The sequence below is a fragment of the Ceratotherium simum genome, chromosome 12 (genome assembly GCF_057802395.1).
Source record: "Ceratotherium simum simum isolate JZ-2026a chromosome 12, ASM5780239v1, whole genome shotgun sequence".
Classification (NCBI taxonomy): domain Eukaryota; kingdom Metazoa; phylum Chordata; class Mammalia; order Perissodactyla; family Rhinocerotidae; genus Ceratotherium; species Ceratotherium simum.
Window position 1 is genome coordinate 72,341,678 of NC_141911.1, and position 19,441 is coordinate 72,361,118.

The window sequence follows — 19,441 nt, forward strand, 5'->3', positions numbered from 1 at the left end:
GGACGGAAGCACGAACACTGAGGTCTCTCTCTTCTCCAGAGGCATCTGTACGTGGAAGGGTGGGGAGAGGCGAGGGCAGGAGGGGGTGGGAGACAGAGTTGGAGGTGGGCTTTGAAGAGTCACAAAGCAGAGGTGAAGGAGATACAGGTGCCCAGGTGTAGAAATGGACACTTCTGGTCACTGTCCCTCACCATTTCACTGTTGGAAGAAGACGGTAAAACTCCTAGAAGGTGGGGCTGGAATATACAATGAGACCCCATTTTTAGTGAGCCTGTGCAAGTGGAATTAACCGAACTAAGAATCCAAAATAATTTATCAACTTTTAATGGGATTATTTATGTATTTCTTTCAAATGTTATTTCTTAGATTGCATGATGTCACATTATTGATCAATTAATTAGTAGTGACGTTCAGAAAGCTGGAAACGGTTGTGCTCAGATTGGTGACTCAAAACTACGTAACGTTCTGACTTGTGCTGGAGACGATTCTCTGTGCGTCTCGTGTTTCTTCATGTCTTGCGAGCAGAGGCACTGCCTTTGTTCCAGACCAGGCTTGGCAGACTATGGCTCACAAGCCAAATCCAGCCTATGGCCTGTTTTTGTATGGCTCGAAAATTAAGAATGGTTTTTACATTTTTAAAGGAAATTTTAAAATTTCCTTTGTTGTTGGAAACCGACAACAACAATGACAAGGACAAAGTGGAATATGCGGGGGATTTGTAAGAGGCTGGCAAAGCCTAAAATATTTACTATCTTATCTTTTACAGAAAAATTTGCCCGTTCCTGATTATCTTTTCAAAGATGTTTGTATAGTGAACGGCCTTGGAAGCTACATAGTGTCTCCCTCTGGAGAAAGGGCAGGCACGTGTACTTACAGATGAACTCCTAAAACATTTGGTTTCCGGAGCTCAGGGCTCCTCTCCTGAGACGCCACTCCCTGTGCGTGGAGGTGTCATCTGCTCTTCTGTGCTGCCTGTGGGAAGTGGCCTCAGGGAGGCAGTGTAAAAACAATGACAGTCTGGCTACTCCTACTGCCGGGAGCAATAACCGTCTTTTGTCTCTGACTCAGGAGTCTCCCATCTCCTGCCAGCATCCGTGAGACTGCGCCAGCTAACTAGTTAGCTTGCAAACAGGGTGAACTCTCAGACGCTTCACAAATCTTGTCACCTACTTGGAGATTAATATTTATTTACCAAAAAAAATCCATATTAGATGTTCATGAGTAATTCAAATATAACTATCAATGATACACTCCATTGGAAAAACTATATTAGGAAGACATCTAGATCTTTTTAAGGTTACCTTGTAAGATAAAGTTTTCTTGAATTGTTCACTGAAATAGAAAAGAAAAAGAAATTAGTCATCATTTTAAATATCAAAGATTAAGGGTAGAAATAGTCTTGAAGAAACTAAATTATAAAAAATATGTGTTTTATCTAAAGAGCATAAAATGTTATTCTGAACTAACAACTATGCCAGTTTGAAAAGTCTTTATAAAAAGACAAGAGCATATCATCAGCATGTTACTAATTTTACAGAGTTTCTTTCACAGATCGCGCACACTATTAGAGGAGCACACCCCCGTCCCTCTTCCTGGCACAGGCACACAGACACAGGCACTTTACAATGCAGGGTTCCTGTTTCTCAGGTGCGCTGGGGCCAACAGATCAGATGACTGCCACTGAAAAGACAGTCTGTTCCTCACAGTTCCCAGGAGGAGGGGCACGCCACAGCACGCAGGGCCGCGTGGGGAAGCACCAGGTCGGTCAGGAGGCCGAGGGAGAGGAGAGGATGTGGGCAGGAGCCTCTGTTATGGGTTCCGTGGGAAGGTATGGCGACGCAGCTGAGCAAGCCTAGGACTGGCTAGTTTAAACCACGTCAGCGGGCTCCGGGGCACAGGGGCCGTCCCGAGTTGTCAGGCATCTGGCCCTGGGGTGACTTGGGCAGGGGACAGTGACCTGGGAGTGCTCCTCCAATGACAAAGGGGGCGAATGTCAGTAAATCTACAGCGATGTAAGAAAGCTGACAGACACTAAATCGAGACTTTAAAATCAGTTTAGTAAGACTGCAGGCTGAACAACTCAAATTAGCATTCTTAAGAACCTTTATAGTGCTAGACTTACAAATCTCTTGATGGGTTGTAAAATATACATTTTGTCTGTGTAAATTTAGAATAAAATGAAATTTCTACTATTGACTAAGTCTCAGATTACATTTTATTTTTTTGCTTTTCCATAGTTCCTTTGGTTTTCTCTCAACTAGTTGCAGATTGTAGTAAGGAACAAAACAATGAAAGACAAAGAAAAAGAACGCTATTATTTGTCCTTTACTTTAAATTACTTAGACAGAAGCCGTTAAGTATAAATTCTAAGAGAAATTTTCTAAGGTTTCTTAAAAGTAGTGATGCAAATGAGCAAGAAGTCTTTTTTGATACAGAGGATGGTATTAAACCCTTGTATATTATAGGATACAAATATGTTCCAAAACTAACATATTCAATCTATTCTATAATGAAAATGATCAGCATTATATAACTTATAAACAACACTTGGCGTTGTGCAAAGAGGAAACGAGCTCAAATCTGAGATCTCATTGCCACTTTATATCAAACGAGTTTTGTGCATTGGTTTAATCCCCACATTGGTGCCTTAGGTAGAACACTCAATTTCACCTTTTTGGAAAGTTAAACTTGGAGGTGTTCTGGACGAAACCGTAACAGCAAGGGCAGGCGACAAAGGAGGCCCGGGTTTTGATGCACTGCTCGATCACCATGTCCGTGGCCACTCCGCACGCATGCAGTGCCACCTGCAAAACACACCCAGCCCTGAGCACCGAGCTCCCCAGTCCCAGCGCCGCTGCCGGGCCTGCTTGTTCTTACTTTGGTGAGGGCTGACCCTCAGGAGGGTTCAGGTTACCAGAACAGTATTCCCTAATGGTTTCAACAGTTCTCGTTTGGACATACCAAAGGACTACTTAGCTATTCATATTGATTAAGAAAATTAAGCAAGATTGAAAGATTACAAACGGAACATTGCAAATGAAGCACAAGATTCATTCAATGGAAAGTCTGATGTGATGTTCAACATGGAAAATTTAATGTGTCTACATGTCTACACCAGTGCTCTTGCTGCTGATGAATGTGGTTCTGTTGTAGCATGCGGCAAGAACACTGGACGGAAACCAGCATTTCTAGTCTAAAACTCTAGTTGGCTGTGTGATCTGGGGCCACTTGAAATTTAACTTCTTTGGGCCTCAGTCTCCTCAACTGTAAGCTATGGTTAACAATCCTGACATATCACAATGCTGTTGCAAAGATTAAATAAAAATGTCTGTGACAACATGTTTTCAAAGGCTGCATGAATAATATGTAATCAGTGTTGTAGAAAACTGATCAAATTATATTTATGTAGCACCTTTTCATCTTTATATAATAACAGTTTTTAACATTGAATGACAAATTGCATGAACTACTTTCAATGGGTTTATTTAAAAATGAAGGAATAAAATTATGGAGTCATGATTAGGGCTTCAATTATTCATGAAAAGAAAAATAACTGTAAAAGTGATTTTAAAACCTGTTTTCAAAACAAATTCCTTAATTTTATCTATACTGTATTACAATCTAAAGTAGACACTTGTGAAAATTATTAGGCTAAATAAAGCAAAATAGGATTCATCAAAGGAAATCAGATATGGGAACCCTGAAAGATGAAGCATTTTGTCAGAAAAATACTCAGATCTCCATTTCATTCTGGACAGATGCAAAAATTGTACTGGATTATAACTGCCCTTTCTAGGGACAGCTCTCTACTTCAGGGTAGGGAGGGGCTTTCAGGGTGAAGAGAAGGAGATTTTCTGGAAATTTCTCGATGTGAAGTATTACAAGCCAGATTCCCCTTTTGAGTTGGAAAACCAAAAGCAATGGTGTCTTGGGAAGAGGAGAGCAAGATCTCTGCTCTCGACCCTTCTCCTGAAGTCTCCCCTCCTTCCAGGCTTACATCAGCTCCACAGACGTCAACAAGACTGACAGCTGATTTGCAACTTACAGCATAAATAAAGAGTTAATATCCCTAATATATAACAAACTTCTAAAAATAAAGAAAAAGCCCCGTAATCTGATAGTAAAATGGGCAAGAGATTTGGGCAATTCATAAACAAAAATATGCAAATAGGCCTTAAACCAAAGTTGTTCAATACTGCTCAAAACAAGAGAAATAAGTCTTTAAACTCCATTAAGATACCACTTATCACCTATCAGAGTGGCAACATCCCAACATTTGACAGCAGTGGGGACACAGATGCTATTGCATGCTGCTGGTGGGAACAGAAACGTCACAACCCTACGGAGGAGGAACTCAGCAATATCCATCAAAACTACATGTGTGGTTTGTGTTCTCACTTCTAAAAATCTGTTCAAGGGTCACAGTGGCAAAAATATAAAAAGATTCATTCATTGAGGCAATATTTGAAATAACAAAGTGGAAACAGGCCAACTTGCCACTGACAGAGAAAATAAACACTAAGGTGGAATAAACACAGTGGAGCACTCTGCAGCTCTGAAAAGGAATGGGGACTATGTCTATACATGACCACGGAGCTATTATTAAATGAAAAATGTCAAAAAATTCTCAAACTATTTTCAGTAATCATCATTGGTGGTTGTGTTTTTTTTTAGGACTCTAACGTGTATAGTGTGAGATAAAACAAGAAATATGTTACTGTCATTAGGAAACAGATTTTTTTTTTTTTAGTATAAGAGAAAGAAGAGAGAGATATGCGATAGAGAAGTGAGGATAAGTTAAAATCCCATAGTCCTGAATTTAAATTGAAAGTATCAGTATGAACCCATGATGATTTTGTTAAAAAGAAGAAAAGTACTGCCTAGCTCAGACCACTGAAAAGCCTAGAAACAAAGACTGAACCAGTAGCAGTGACCATTCCGAGTACCCAGATGGTGGTAATCTAAGTAGCATTTTCCTTTAAAAGAGTTAGAGCTCCATGGAGAAACAGTTGATGCCAGACACGAAGGAGAAACACAGAGATGAGCTGGACATCTTGCTACCCTGAAAGCATGGCCACCATCAAATACTATTGAAGACTCCTCAACAAGACTGAGGAGCCACACGAAGAGGCTCCCACCTGACAGAGATGGGAATATCTGAGCATCAGTGAGAATAATGACTGCAACAGACTGCAGTTTTCAAAGATTATTGACTGATGAGTCAATAATCATACTGAAAAAAACCTAACTGGTCACTTTTGGTAGATAACCAACTCACTCTGAAAACTGGAAAATATAGGAGAAGAATCAAGTTCTATGTGGCTTTTCCTATGTAAACTGATCCTCAGCATAACCAAGTAGTTGACAAAGGAAAGTAAATGAAGCCAGAATGATAAAATTAGAAGAATGTCACCACTTTGCAATCCCTACTGAAATAATGGAGCTGAGGCAACGATCACCAATGCTGCTCACAGCACACAAAAGCCACCAGACAGCGCCTAGTGCCAGAACACACCACCCGTGATGCAGGCCTACCCCAAAGGGAACCTGATCTGATCATGCCTCTGCAATCCTGACCTAAAATATAGGGAACAGGGCAATACGGGCAACAACACGAGGGGGATTCGATCAGCAAAATCCACCTTGTGGGAAACTCTGAAGGAGACATGACAGGGTTATGTAAACAAACTGCAAGGAAAATAAGGAGGCAGGGATGGTGTGGTCAGCAGAAAGATCCCCTAAAGATGTCCATGTCCTACGCCCTGGAACCTTCAACATGGCAAAAAGGATTTTTAGAAGGTCCTTAAGATTAAGGACCTTAAAATAGCATGATGATTCTGGATTACATGGTGGGCTCAACCTAATCACATGAGGCCTTAAAAGTAGAGAACTTTCTCAGGCAGGAAGAGAGATGAGACAGAAGGAAGAGTCAAAGAGATCTGAAGCATGAGAAGGACTTGACCCACCACTGCTGCTTTCACGGTGAAGGCAGCCACAAGCCAGGGAACCTGGGCTGCTCTAGAAGCTGAGCACAACTCCCGGCTGAGCCAGCAAGGGGAAGAGGAGGCTCCGTCCCACAACCACACAGAACTGAATTTCTCCAACAACCTGCATGACCTCGGAAGTGGATCCTCCCTCAGAGCCTCCAGATGAGAGCCACACCAAGCTAACGCCTCATTTTGACTAACGATGCCTGGAACAGAGAAACTAGTTGAGCCCACCTGGATTTCTGGTGGTAAAAAACAAATAACATAAAACTTTCCATCTTAACCATTTTTAAGTGTACAGTTCAGTAGTGTTAAGTCACCTTGCTGTGAAACAGATCTCCAGAACTTTTTCATCTTGCAAAACTGAAACACTGTACCCACTGAACATCTCCCCTCTTCTCCCCACCCTAGCCCCTGGTAACCACCATTCTACTTTCTTTCTATGCATGTGACTACTTTAGATACCTCATATAAGTGGAATCATACAGTATTTGTCTTTTTGTGACTGGCTTATTTCACTTAGCATAATGTCCTCAAGGTTCATCTATGTTGTAGCATGTGACAGGATTTCCTTCCTTTTTAAGGCTGACTAACAGTCCATTGTATGGATAGATCACATTTTGTTTATCCATTCATCCATCAATGGACACTGGTGTTGGTTCCATCTCTTGGCTTTTGTGAACATGGGTGTGCAAATATCTAAGTAGGTACTATTTTAAGATGAGGAAATTGAGGCCCAGAGAAGTTCAATAACTTGTTCCAGGTCACACAACAAATTAAGAACCCCAACTCAGTTTGGGGCCTCCATCCTAGAGAACTCTCTTTACAAATACACTCCTTCATTTTATTCATCTCGTTGGTCCCACTATCTTCTGAAATTACAACACCATAGGGAACTAGCACGCATTCAGTATCTGCTAGATGTCAACATCTTTATAAAGATTTTTTTTTATTTTATCATTTAATTCTTTTTCTTAATTAAATACTTCTGGTAGCACTTATTATCTCCATTTGCACTAACACATCCAAGGTCACCTAGCCAGCAAGCATCCAGATGAACTCTGAACCCAAGTCTGACTCCAAAGCTCACACATCTTCCCATCACATCACGCCATGCCTTCCCTAGCCAGCATCTTTGGAGCTGGAAGGAACCTCAGAGATCATCTTTGTTTAATGAAGAATTTCTGGATGTCACTCTTAGGTTCACCACTGACTTGCGAGAAAAAGGAATGGAATATGTGCTGGTCACAAATAGAGGAAGTGACAAAGGAAGGAAGGGACAAAGATAAATACATCTAATTTTTTTCTTAAACCATTGCTACCCACAGTAATTTGTATGAAATCTGGTTTCTAATTACATTTCAAGCACCCAACCCAGAGAGTTTGTAATATAACACACACCAGATAGATCTGACAACCGTAGAAAGAACATAAAACATAAACTATGAAAATCTAATGAAGGCTAAGTTCTGTGGGAAAACACATGTAATTAGTGTTCAGCTGACATAGCAAACAAGTGTTTCATGACCCAAAGAATTAAAAATTGTGGTTCTCAATAAGTTTCTTATCTATCCCTTTCTCTGTATATACACTGAATCTAATAAAAGATAATTGAAGTTGTAAACTTATCTATTGCCCAAGGTAACGCATATTCCAAAGTAAACATAAATATTTTCTACCCAGATATATGTATATGCTGCAGAATTCATGGACTATAAATTAAGAGCCTTTCCTTTACATTTTCTGACTTCGATTAATCCGTACATCATAAAAGTTCTAAGTACAATACTATCTTATCATGTAGGTCAGCAAAATAAAACTGAACAGCCAAGAAACTTCAATCCACATATCTTTGCCACATGTGGTGGTAAATAAATGAAATCAATCATCACTCACTCTCATAACGTCTTGAACTGGCAACCTCAAGACAAACAAGACCAGACTCTAGACAAACTGATACAACATCTTCTCATTCTTAGGGAACAAGAAGAATCTCTGTTGACTCTTCTCTAAGAGAATATATGTTGATACAGAGTATACGCTGATTTTTACTATAAGGCATATTTTGAAATATAATAAGCCTGTGCTTTATTCACACCCAAAAACTAAGCTAGTGCTAGACGTATCCGTGACTCTAACGGGCTTTCTGTCATTTTTTTTTCGAGATTCGTTTAACACTTATAACCTTTGCCTAGCCCAAACCATGCACATAGGTGTTGTTATTCCCCATTTTACAAAAAAGCTCAGTGGCTGGCACGAGATTACAAGTATCTGTGGCTCTTTTCTCTGGGAACAGTTCTGATTCTCCAGAGGAGGATCTTTGAACCCCTTTGATTGAGGAGGAGATGATTCTAGCTTCTGAAGTTCTGGAGTTAAGGGCAAACCGGGTGAAGGGCCGAGAAGACAGCCATCACTCAGCATGGAGATTCTCACTTGGTTCCTGTTTCGGTATGGTGTGTCACCCACACCCTCCCCTGTGCCCCACATCCCTGTCCCTGGAGCGTCTCCGGCTCAGGTTCTTCACAGAATAAACTTCCGGTCTCTTGAGGGGTCGGGGAGAAATAGTTATTGTCTACACAAGATGGGGTGGGAATCTGGGTCTCTCAATAATATTTTTAATTAAGCAAGATCTCAGTCCCTCTTTACCCCCGCCTCCAAGACTTCTGGTGTCCTGAGTCCCTGACATTTTTGGGATTCTGTAGGCAAAGTGACTTCCCGCTTCCTGATCGCCTCTTGCCGCCCCTTACCCTGCTTTAAGTGTGGTCTTCCTCTTCTCTACTCAGTAATTTACCATTTTTCTTCAGTCTGCTTTCTGCCTGCACGTATGGGGTTCAACTTACAGAATGTTGAACGTAATTCCATCAGAGATGGAGTATGATTTTTCCGGTTCTTGTTCTCCTTGTTATTTGGGGTCTGATCTTTCTTGGGGAGAAGGGGGTTGAAATACCTCTGTCTGCCCTCTTCACCTAGGAAGTCCTCCATTTTGCCTTAATGATTTTTTAAAATTGTGTTTGCAGAATATATAATTTCTCAAATTCCTTGTCTTTTAAAACAAGAATTACATAAATTACTCATCGAAAGTGTTATTGAATTATATTCTATAATTGCATAAGCTTCTTCTAATTGTACACTAACATACAAGACTAGAAATGAGCTTGTAATTAAGCACTCAGCACTGATACACCATAAACAATCATATTAAAATTCTTATTTGTAAAATAGAAAAAAGTAAATACAGATAACTCGAAAATAAACTGTTCCGAAATTTTGACATATATTGACAAATAGAACATATGCACCAATACTGTTAGAAATCAATACCTTATCACCTGGCCGAGATGACTGTATGTTATTTTTGGTGGGCAGGTCATTTAGTATTGACATAGTTTTTGTTTTTAATGCAAAGCGTGTTTTTCCATACTCACGGCCCTTTCCACAATATTGTTTGACAACAAGGTTTTTGTAGTATTGTTTGAGAGCATAGGTATTAATACACACTGTAAATTAGGTCTTAAAAAGTATAATTTTGCAAAGTAAGTTTGCACAATAATGAGGATTATTTATTCTACACTAGACGAGAAAGTAATAATAAACTTCTTTAAAAAAAAATAGCCTTAAAAAACGCACTTTTAAAGCCATCTTTTGTAATTTGCCCCTTAAGGGTACATTACTCAATATGCACTGTCTTAGTTTGGGCTGCTATAAAAAATCACCACAGTCTGGGTGGCTTAAACAGCAAGCATTTACTTCTCACAGTTCTGGAGGCTGGAAGACCAAGATCAAGGCGCCGGCAGATCTGATGTCTGGTGAGAGCCCCCTTCCTGGTTTCTCATGGCCATCTTCTCACTGTGTCCTCCCTCACACGTGGAGAGCAGAGGGAGGAAGCAGGCTCTTTTCTCTTCTTATCAGGGCACTGATCCCACTCATGAGGGCTCCACCCTCAGGTCCTCATCACCTCCCAAAGGCCCACCTCCTAATATCATCACATGAGGGGTTAGGAATTCAACATAGGAACTTTTGGGGGGCTGGAGAGACACAAACATTTACTCCATAACACATAATTCAGGGTCATACAGCTGCGTATATTCAAACTGAGGGAAAAAACCCTCTTGGTGTTTTTTACTTTTGAAAAGACTTTTATATTTTCCTCAGGACATTAATAGTCATTATAACCAAAATCAGAATGAGTCAATCAGAAGGTATTTCTTCTATCTATAATAATCTAATACTTCTTTGGAAGAAAGAGAAATCATATATATATATATGATTTATATATCTTACATGTTTAGAATTCTTTTTGATAACTTGTAGTAATCCTTAGGGCCCTATTAGCCTTTCTTGGCTAAATAAGCTATCTATCTATCTATAAAATATTAAACATATTTATTTCTTATATCTTTATTGCTTACATTACTATGAAAATAAAATAACCTATTAAATTTGGAATATTTTGAAAATAATACAAAAATATTGTTACACAGTATATAGAGATAGCCACCTTAAAGAAATATATGGCAGCATAATTTCCTCCCATCCTTTTCAATGCACTTTTTACATGGCTGAGATCACACTGCACAGAGTCAGAAGAGGCCCAGTTTGTTGAGCGTTTTCAAAACGCCCGGCAACCTGTTGAGTGCTTCACATACATTGTATCAACATCCTATGGCCAGGTATTTGATAGGTGGAATAACTGAGGATTAGTGAGTTTAAAAACATTGCCCAAGGCCATACAACTAGTACGTGGCCAAGCTGACTGTAACACAAGGTTGATGAATGTTAAAATCCATACTCTTAACCATTATGTTTACGCAATTTTCTTTGTTTACCATTAAACTAAATATTCACGTCATTAACAAATCATTGCAAGTATCATGTAAATGAAAAATTTCAAAGCTCCTGTACGATTAGGCCCATCTCACTGAAGCCTTGCAGTCAATGAATAATAATATTTTAAAAATCTTTGCAAATTTTAAGAGCAAGAATGGAATATCATTGTTGTTGAAGTTAAAATGTATTTAGTTACCAGAGACTTTGAATGTTTTTATATGCTTATTAGGCATTTATATTTCTAAAGAAATGATTTCTCAAATAAGCACAATGTCAACCAGAAACCTCAAAATGACTCTTGGAACAAACACAGTATTGCCTCATCGATTCTGGTTACTGGGGGAGGTAGAGTAGGTGGACGTATTGGAAGACCTTGTTGAAAAATCTGAAAATATTTAGATTCGCTCTCTTTCATTATTTCAAATCAAACTAGTTTAACAAAGTTAGTATCTATTCATTTTTGCTTGATACAGGTTGTTGTATTAATAGAGATAAGACTAATAACTAGTATTTCAATTCTTATGTGTAAATGATTTGTTTAAATATCCTAAAGATGGTAGGTTCTAAGACTTTAAAATTCTCTCCTTAAAATCTTGTTTGCATCATTAATTTTCATATCTGAAGAAAAATAGTAAAAGAAGAAGGCATTTACATCCTTTAGCAAAGAAGCAAAGATAAATGCCAATCAAACCCTTATATGAAAAATCACAAAATTACGGATTAGTGCAGTTTTAATGCATTTCCAATATCTGGTTATTCTGATTTCCTCTCTAAATACACTATTTTCACTGGAATCTATTTAATACAAGAATTAGAGCCACTGATGCATTTAGTTTGATTTATCTAGTGACAATACCTCAATTATTCTCCTAGGCAAACTATTTTCTTGAGAGTAAATCTAATTTTGGTTTAATACTCCAGGTAATTTTAATTCATTTTCTATATATCTTGACAATGGTAATTATGAAAGAAAAAAAACCCATTATGGATATATTATTATGAAATGTAGAGAAAATGTCACTTCCAAAAAGGCACAAACATGTTTAGTTGGTGTCCATGAATTATGACCTTGGAAGTTACAAGAATATGCCAGAATGATTTAGCACTGTAAGCTACAGGAGGATAAAAATACCTGCAGCTGACAGGCTGGGAGTGCTGTGATTTGAGAGGGGAGTAAACATGCAGCAATATCCTACCCCCTTACACCTTCTGCCTGGTGTGCTGGTAACATGGGCCCTGGCTTAATGGCTTGTTTTGTGGGAGAACTTTAACCTTTACCTCAACGTTTATATAAAATTTAAGCTGCACATAAATATGTATTTAATTTGAATTTGCTGGATCAGATGTCTACATTTTCCTGAATTTCCTTATTAGCATATAACTATAACAACTACCATACTCATAGTTTTCTGAACAGTTTACTTCTCTTTGTGTAGGCATGGCTTTAGATAATCAATGTAGATCATGTCTACAAAGGAAACCAACTGCATACTTTTTAGCCTGTAAAAAATAACAATAAACCCCACAAATCTGCAGTAGCCGATACTGAAGAAATGAACCTCAGTGGACAAACATCAGAAGCAGCACAGAGGGTCTGAGCTTCTGAAGCTGGACACGACTTGCACCTCGACAAGCCCACTGTGTGTCACGCGAGCACACACAGGCAGGGACGCAAGTCGGCACGGCCTCCCTGGAGACAGAGCTGACACACGTATGAACAGACCTAAATGACGCACCAGATATCTATCACGGCAGTGACTGCATTACAACAGGAGAAAAGGAACAAGGTGAATGACTGGGGAAAAGCCCTACGACGATGCTCAGCTAAGGAGTGTCTGTGTAGCACGATCTCAATAATGTTAATGACGTGTAAGTATGCATTTGCATGTGTGCATAAATATATAAAGACCTAAGGTTTCTGACAGTATTTCTCTCTCAGTAGTAGGAATATTGGTGATTCTTCTTCATATTATTATGTATTTTTCTATTTTGAGTATACAGTCCTATAAAAATCAGAAAAAATTATTTAATACAGATACAAGGAATAGCAGCAACACTAACATCTTAATGAAACTCAAATGCCACCAGAGCATACAATCTTGGGTTTATCTTAGGTCTTTTTAGTAATATCAAACAATAACAATTTGATCCGAAGGTTTTAGAAACATGACCAATACACTTTCTGTCTCTTGGAAGCTAAAAATACATGTAAGACATCAAATCCTAGCTAAAGAAAATATTATCTAAAGGCAACTCTAGTGTTTACAGTTTACTAATAAGCTCTTTTTTTCTATTATCTTCTTTGTTTTTCTTTTCTTTTATTATCTTCTAAAAAATGTAGTATAAACCAAGGAAAGTTATCTTCATTAGAATTCATTCATTCATTCATTCAATTAATAACTATTTTTAAGTACTTGGTATGTGTCAAACATTGTTTTAGGCACTGGGGATTGTGCAGTAAAGAAAATAAGTCTTGTCTGGTAGAAAATAAGCAGGTGTTATCTCTAGCAGGTAATGATGAAGTGCTAGGAATGAAATAATATTCATTAATATGCTATACTTTACAGATGGTAGAAAACAAAAGTTATCATTTCTTTGTTTAGCAAAGAACATAAAAGTATCTCCTTTATTTAAGGCGTATAATTTTTCTTATTTAGTTAATTAAAGAAATTGAAATGCTTGATTACTTACCCCAATATTAAACATCCCTGTAAAATACTCCATATTTGCTTGAATGAACCAAATGTTGCTTAAGCCTAGCTCTTCACTTCTCTTCTTAGCACGAATTAATGATAATTCCTTGTTTTCTATTAATGTAACCTAGAGTTCACCCAGGAAACAACAGTATATTCGGTAACATAATTCAGACATTAGGGCAAAGTACTATTACTGTATTTCATAGCTTTAATAATGTAGGACATATTATATTGATCCTTATCCTGCGCCAGGAAGTAAGCCAGATAACGTGGTACCAAATGAACAAGGTCCTTGAACAGCTGAAGCTTACAGATGAAGTGACAGAAGTGGAACGGACAGTGTAACACAGTGACAAGTGTTCAATGAAGCACATCTCATGTGTTATCAGAGTGCTCAACGTGATGACTAGGGAAGGGTTTAGCCATTTCATATGGAAAAGTAACACATTAACTGAGGCCTGAAAAATGAATAGAAATTCGCTGGGGGAATGAAGGAACATTTCAGGCAGAGAGAAACATGTATGAGGCCCTAGGTGAGACATATGGTGTGACTGAAGAGGCGGTGGGGCACAGTGTGTGGTGGGGATGGTGGGCTGGGGGACAGGATGTGGAGGGTGGGACGAGGCTGGAGAGGTAAAGGAGGAGATCACGTGTGGTCAAGAAGGCTCAGTGGCTGCAGTGGACAGTATGAATTGTCGGGGTAGGCAGAGGGCGGGCAACCACTAGGAAGCTCTCACAGTACTCCAGGACAAGGCAGATGGGAGAGCACCACTGGTTTGGATGGAGAAAAGTGGGCAGAGTCACTTTCATTACTATCATTCCTATTTCTACTCTTTTATGCTTCTCTTTATCGAAAAAGCCGAATCCCTTTGCAGAAAAAAACCTGTCGGAGCCTTGGTGTCAGAGGCTTTCCAGCCTTTATTCTGGCCAAGACCTCCCTTTTCCAGGTTTAACGTCTCTAAGTATCCAGAAGAACTGTTAGGAAGGGAAAGAAGACACCACCTTCCTGATTCTGCTTCTCCAGGATCCTAATCTATGAGCTTTCTTCCTCTTACTCCAACCATGCAATTGTCGCTTTCCTTAATAAGAAGACAGACACCTGCCTGTTTCTCCCAGGATTCCTTATTTATTTTGCTCTTCATTTTCTCAGAAAGGAAAAGGATAATAACCCCGCCCCTCCGTCATTCTCTTACATGTCATCTGGCCAGTCTATGAGCTTTCCCACATATTTTTCTTCTGGAAGTAGTCACTATAATTATTATGCATCTTCCAGAGATCACAGGCAAAGACCTGCCCCAGGTCAATTTGTATTTGAAAAAAAAAAGACATCAAATTCCATATTTTCATGTTAAAAGATGGTCTCTGTGAGGAATTGATTTAATATTGCAGAAGAGTAAAAATAGCACAAATTTCTAACAAATAGTGGCAACAATTGGATAAGTTATGGTACATTTACATAAATACACATTACGTAGTCACTAAAATATGATGATATTTAAAACTATTTGCAATAGGGAAAAACATTTATGATGAGATACTGAGTGAAAGAGGTGACTAAAGTTGTATTTGCAGTTTTAGGAGCTGCAAGAATCTGCAACCATAAGCATCCACATGGACAACGACCTAATGAGAACATGCGGAGAAACCACTTGATGGCTCAGTGTGGTACATTTGTTTTTGTTTTTTTTCTTTAAAAAATACCTAGGTATTGTTGTTCTAATTTTGATACAATGGATAAAAATCAGGATACCATGGGGCTGGCCCCATGGCATAGTGGTTAAGTTTGTGCACTCTGTTTTGGTGGCCTGGGGTTCACGGGTTCAGATCCTGGGTGTGGACCTGCGTGCCACTCATCAAGCCATGCTGTGGCAGCGTCCCATATACAAAATTGAGGAAGACTGGCACAGATGTTAGCTCAGGGCCAATCTTCCTCAGCAAAAAAAAAAAAAAAAAAAAAAAGAGGAAGATTGGCAACAGATGTTAGCTAAGGGCCAATCTTCCTCACCAAAAAAATAAATAAATAAATAAATCAGGATACCAAGAGAACATTCTCGGCAAGTTTCAGAAGCTAGTGTTTCCAGTATAAAATTATGTTGAAAATAAACTAGTTTCATCAAAGTTATTTTATTTATCAATGGAATAGTTATTTCTTTTAAAAATTATTTTAAAATATAACCTTTTTATGAAAATTGAAAATTGTATGTAGTACTTGACTTTTTTCCTTAAGACTCCAAATATTAGAAGTTTCCTTCAAAGAAAAAAGAAAATGCCCGTGACTCCTATTGGACCTGGGTGAGTGATTACAAACACATAGAGCGGGGACAAGCCAGACACGGCTAACTGAACTGTGAGGTTTCTGGTGTTTCCTCTTAGCTGCGATTCAGACTTTACCTGGCACGAGGGCAGCATGTGGGCAAGGACAATCCCAACGTGGCCCTGAAAGAGCGGCAGAAGAAACAAGTTAACGCTGGCCCCTCAGGCTTCCGCTCACTCTGAGACAGCAATCTTGCCAAACAGAAACCTGACCTCGACTGGAATACAGTCAAGTCACAGAGTCCTGGACATGCCGAGGAGGACACAAGAGAGCTAATACCCCACCACTGCAGAAGTCCACGATCCTGTCCCCAGGCCTGGCCTGATGTGTCACCACGTAAACAAGGTTGTTCAGCTGCTGCTGCTTCCTCAGAGCTCGGTCACTGGACATCTTCCCTGGAAAGACAGAGAGGAAGAAGGTGGAGCGGTGCACGTACTGTGAGGGCGGAGAGGACCCACGTAGGACAGACCCTGCACGTAGGAGGAGCGGTGAATACGTCAACAGATGACAAGTTCCGTACAGTCCGCCGTGAGAGGACGAGGGGCCAGACCTGGAGATAAACTCTATTTTTGCTTTCATTCCTCTCCAACTTTTCTTTCAATAGCCATTGATAGAAAATCTATGAAAAAATGTCTTCTAAAGAGAGGAAACAGTAAGTGAAACATTAAGTTCAGAGTCATAACAAAGTAAGTGTTCAATGAATGTTTATTGGACGAATAAAAATGAACAGCAATAGTCTCTTCCCTCTATCCCTCTCAGAGACAGATCATAAACATCCCCTAATTCAACACCTTGCTTAAATCTCCGTGGGAAAAAGAGATCCATAATAAATAAAAACATTTTATCATTTAACTGGCACATCCCTGAACTCTCAGTTCTCCTGGTTTGGACATTTGGAACACAGGTGTCACACTGTCTGAAATATATCAATGGTTATTGTATTTAGAGAGGAACTGGATTTTCTCACTTCTGCTTTGAAGCTTCCTTTCTTCATGAGTCAGACGCAGAAATTTAATGCAATTAGAGATTACAGATAGGGTATTTCCAAGTACGAAATGCTTTGGCCCAGCAGCATGAAAACCTCTTAACTTCCCTTTCAAATGCCACTAGTCAAGTCCATGAAAATATCTTCAGAAGAATGAATGAAATTATTTGTTTTTACATATTTTAAGTGCACTTTTTATAAGAGCAAGATTAAGAAAATGTAAGAGAGCAGATTTCAGTGATATAGATAAAAGGAGAAACCCAGATAATCTTTCTGGCTTGATAAATTATTTACAGATACCGAGGTTTCTCTGCTCCATTTTCACAGAAAAATAGCATGGCTTTTTTCTTTTCTTCTCTTTCCTGTTTTCTTTCTTTCTTATATTACAAAATTAAGTAAAAATATTGGGAAAATTTTATTTTAGGAAAAAATAGAAAACGTGGATAAAAAAGATCTATAGGAGAAAAAAGATCCATAAACTCATAATTCAGAGGTAATATTTTTGTATATATGTACTTCTAGTCATATCCATAAATTCAAAATTTTCTAGACAGCATATAAAATATTATATTATAAATCTTTGCACGTCAGTGCATTTGTTTCTGTAAGTTTTAATCGCTGCATAGTATTCCATCGACTCTATACACCATAACTTATGTAATCAATTTGCTACTGTAATGATGTGGTCATCATCTTACAGCTGAATCTTTGTGCACATTCTTAATTATTTAGCATGGCCTAATGTGAATTTTAAAAATGAAGAGCATGTAAATCAATAGTCTAGTGACTTCATTTGTGAACTCAGTTTCATGCAGCTTTAAAAAGCACTGTCTTCATTTTTCTCTAATAACATAATTGTAAAAAATTTAAACACAGAGTAAGTGAAAGCTCCTGTCATTCTATCTTTCGTGGATAACCACTCCTAAGAGATTTTATTATGACCATTTTCAAACACATAGCAAAGATGGAAGAATCTTAGAGTGAATGCTCCTGTACCCTCCATCTAGATTCCACCACTAACAACTTACTACACTTCGTTTATCACACTTCTATCCATCCATCCATTTATAAGTCCACCTTCTTTTTTTATGGCAATACAGTTTCGATTTAGAGGAGGAAGAATAAGAACAACAAAGAAGAGGAGGAGTGGGGAGTCAGAGGCAAAAGAGAAAAGTGCTTCTGAGCCCTTGGGGGAGCCTGAGTCACAAACGGTGCTGCTGAAGGAGCACAGGAGCAAGATGAGCACAGGCACTTCCGTCTCTGCTGCTCGTGAGTCGAGCGCTTCTCAGCCAAGGACTTTCACAAAAGAAAGTCAAAAGGAATTATCACTTGCTAAGAATAAGGAAATAATAAAAGAAAATTTATTAAATGGAACATCTAATAGCAAGTTCTCTACCGTATTTCTATTAGATGTTTAGAATTACCTAACTTTCTTAGGTCTGTTTTAAAAGCAGATGTTGATAAAGATCTGCTTTTCTTGCTAGGAGCGCATCTTTGCATGTAAAGAATCCACGCTGAAATGAAGGTTGCAGGCACAGAGGTACTTTTCAGGGTTGTGTTTAAGTAGAGAGACTATTAAGCTGCACGTAATATTCATGGATTGAGATAAAAATATAGTAGCAAGATGTGCAGACGCTTTATGGAAAAACTGCCTCTAATAAAGCATTCTTCCTCCCCATTCCAGTTTTATAAATATTATGAAGCTCCTGGAAACAGGAACAGGATCTCAAATACACTGAACAAGGTAAGAAAGTGGTTATTTTGAGATATAGTATTAATTTAAAAATCAAATCCTACTTTCTATTTATAACCAATATTCTTGTGCCTAAGACACCATTTACAATCATAAATTGTAATCTATTTTTAGCTTGACTTAAAATGATGGTTCTTTAGGTGTCATCACGGAAAAAAAAAACCCAAGAATCAAATGTTTTAATACAAATGATCTCATTTGTTTTGTGATGTAATTCTACCACAATGGAGTCTTTTTCTCGTCTAATTCGAATTATGAGGAAACTGATTATTTAGACAACTTCAATGTTGTTTGCATTGCCCAAAAAGAAAGTACAAGGGCAAAAGAGCAAATTTTTAAGCTAAGGAAGAGCCATACTAAAACACAGCATTTTTGATCAGTCCAAAGCTTCAAGTAAGGCAAAAAAAAAAAAAAAAACCCCAAAACAAAAAAACAAACCATGGATGGAAAATGTGCACATGTGCAGCCAGGACACCTCAGTCTAGTAAACTATGCTCAAGATCAGGCAGCTCTCTTCGTGTTTTGTTTCTTAGTCTGAAGCAAAAGTACCTTGAATGTTGTAATTTACTGGTGGAAGGAGAATGGTTGGGTGCTTCGATATACAGAGTTCTTTACCACAGATTCATTTGCTGTTTTGTTTTCAAAGTATTTCCTTGAGATGTAGCAGGCTAGGCACATTCCGTGAATTTTTAAAAAATATAATTAAAGATGGAGACGAAGAAAAAGGCTTAAACTAATGGTTTAGAGATTTTAAAAACATTTGTTTTGTTTGGAAAGCTATAAAATCAAGAGAGCAAGAGTAAATTTCTTCAACAGAGATGGATGTAGTAGAGATGTTCTCTTCTAGAGAAGGTGCAAGACAACTGTCTATATGCTGAG

General features: G+C 38.4%; 1 protein-coding gene across 8 annotated transcripts in view; it reads right to left on the minus strand.

Moving 5' to 3' along the window:
* The window catches only part of GSTCD (glutathione S-transferase C-terminal domain containing), a 126,734-nt gene that overhangs the window by 7,388 nt on the left and 99,905 nt on the right, over positions 1-19,441 (minus strand). For 6 of the 8 annotated variants that reach the window (XM_087437773.1, XM_087437772.1, XM_087437776.1 and 3 more), the window contains 5 exons: positions 16,104-16,219; positions 15,902-15,946; positions 13,506-13,634; positions 2,671-2,804; positions 1,302-1,332 (listed from right to left, as the gene is read on the minus strand). In XM_087437773.1, coding sequence (XP_087293899.1) covers positions 1,302-1,332; positions 2,671-2,804; positions 13,506-13,634; positions 15,902-15,946; positions 16,104-16,219 — 455 coding nt within the window. Of the gene's footprint in view, positions 1-1,301; positions 1,333-2,670; positions 2,805-13,505; positions 13,635-15,901; positions 15,947-16,103; positions 16,220-19,441 lie in introns of those variants that run through there. The other 2 variants (XM_087437774.1, XM_087437779.1) reach the window with 2 other exon arrangements.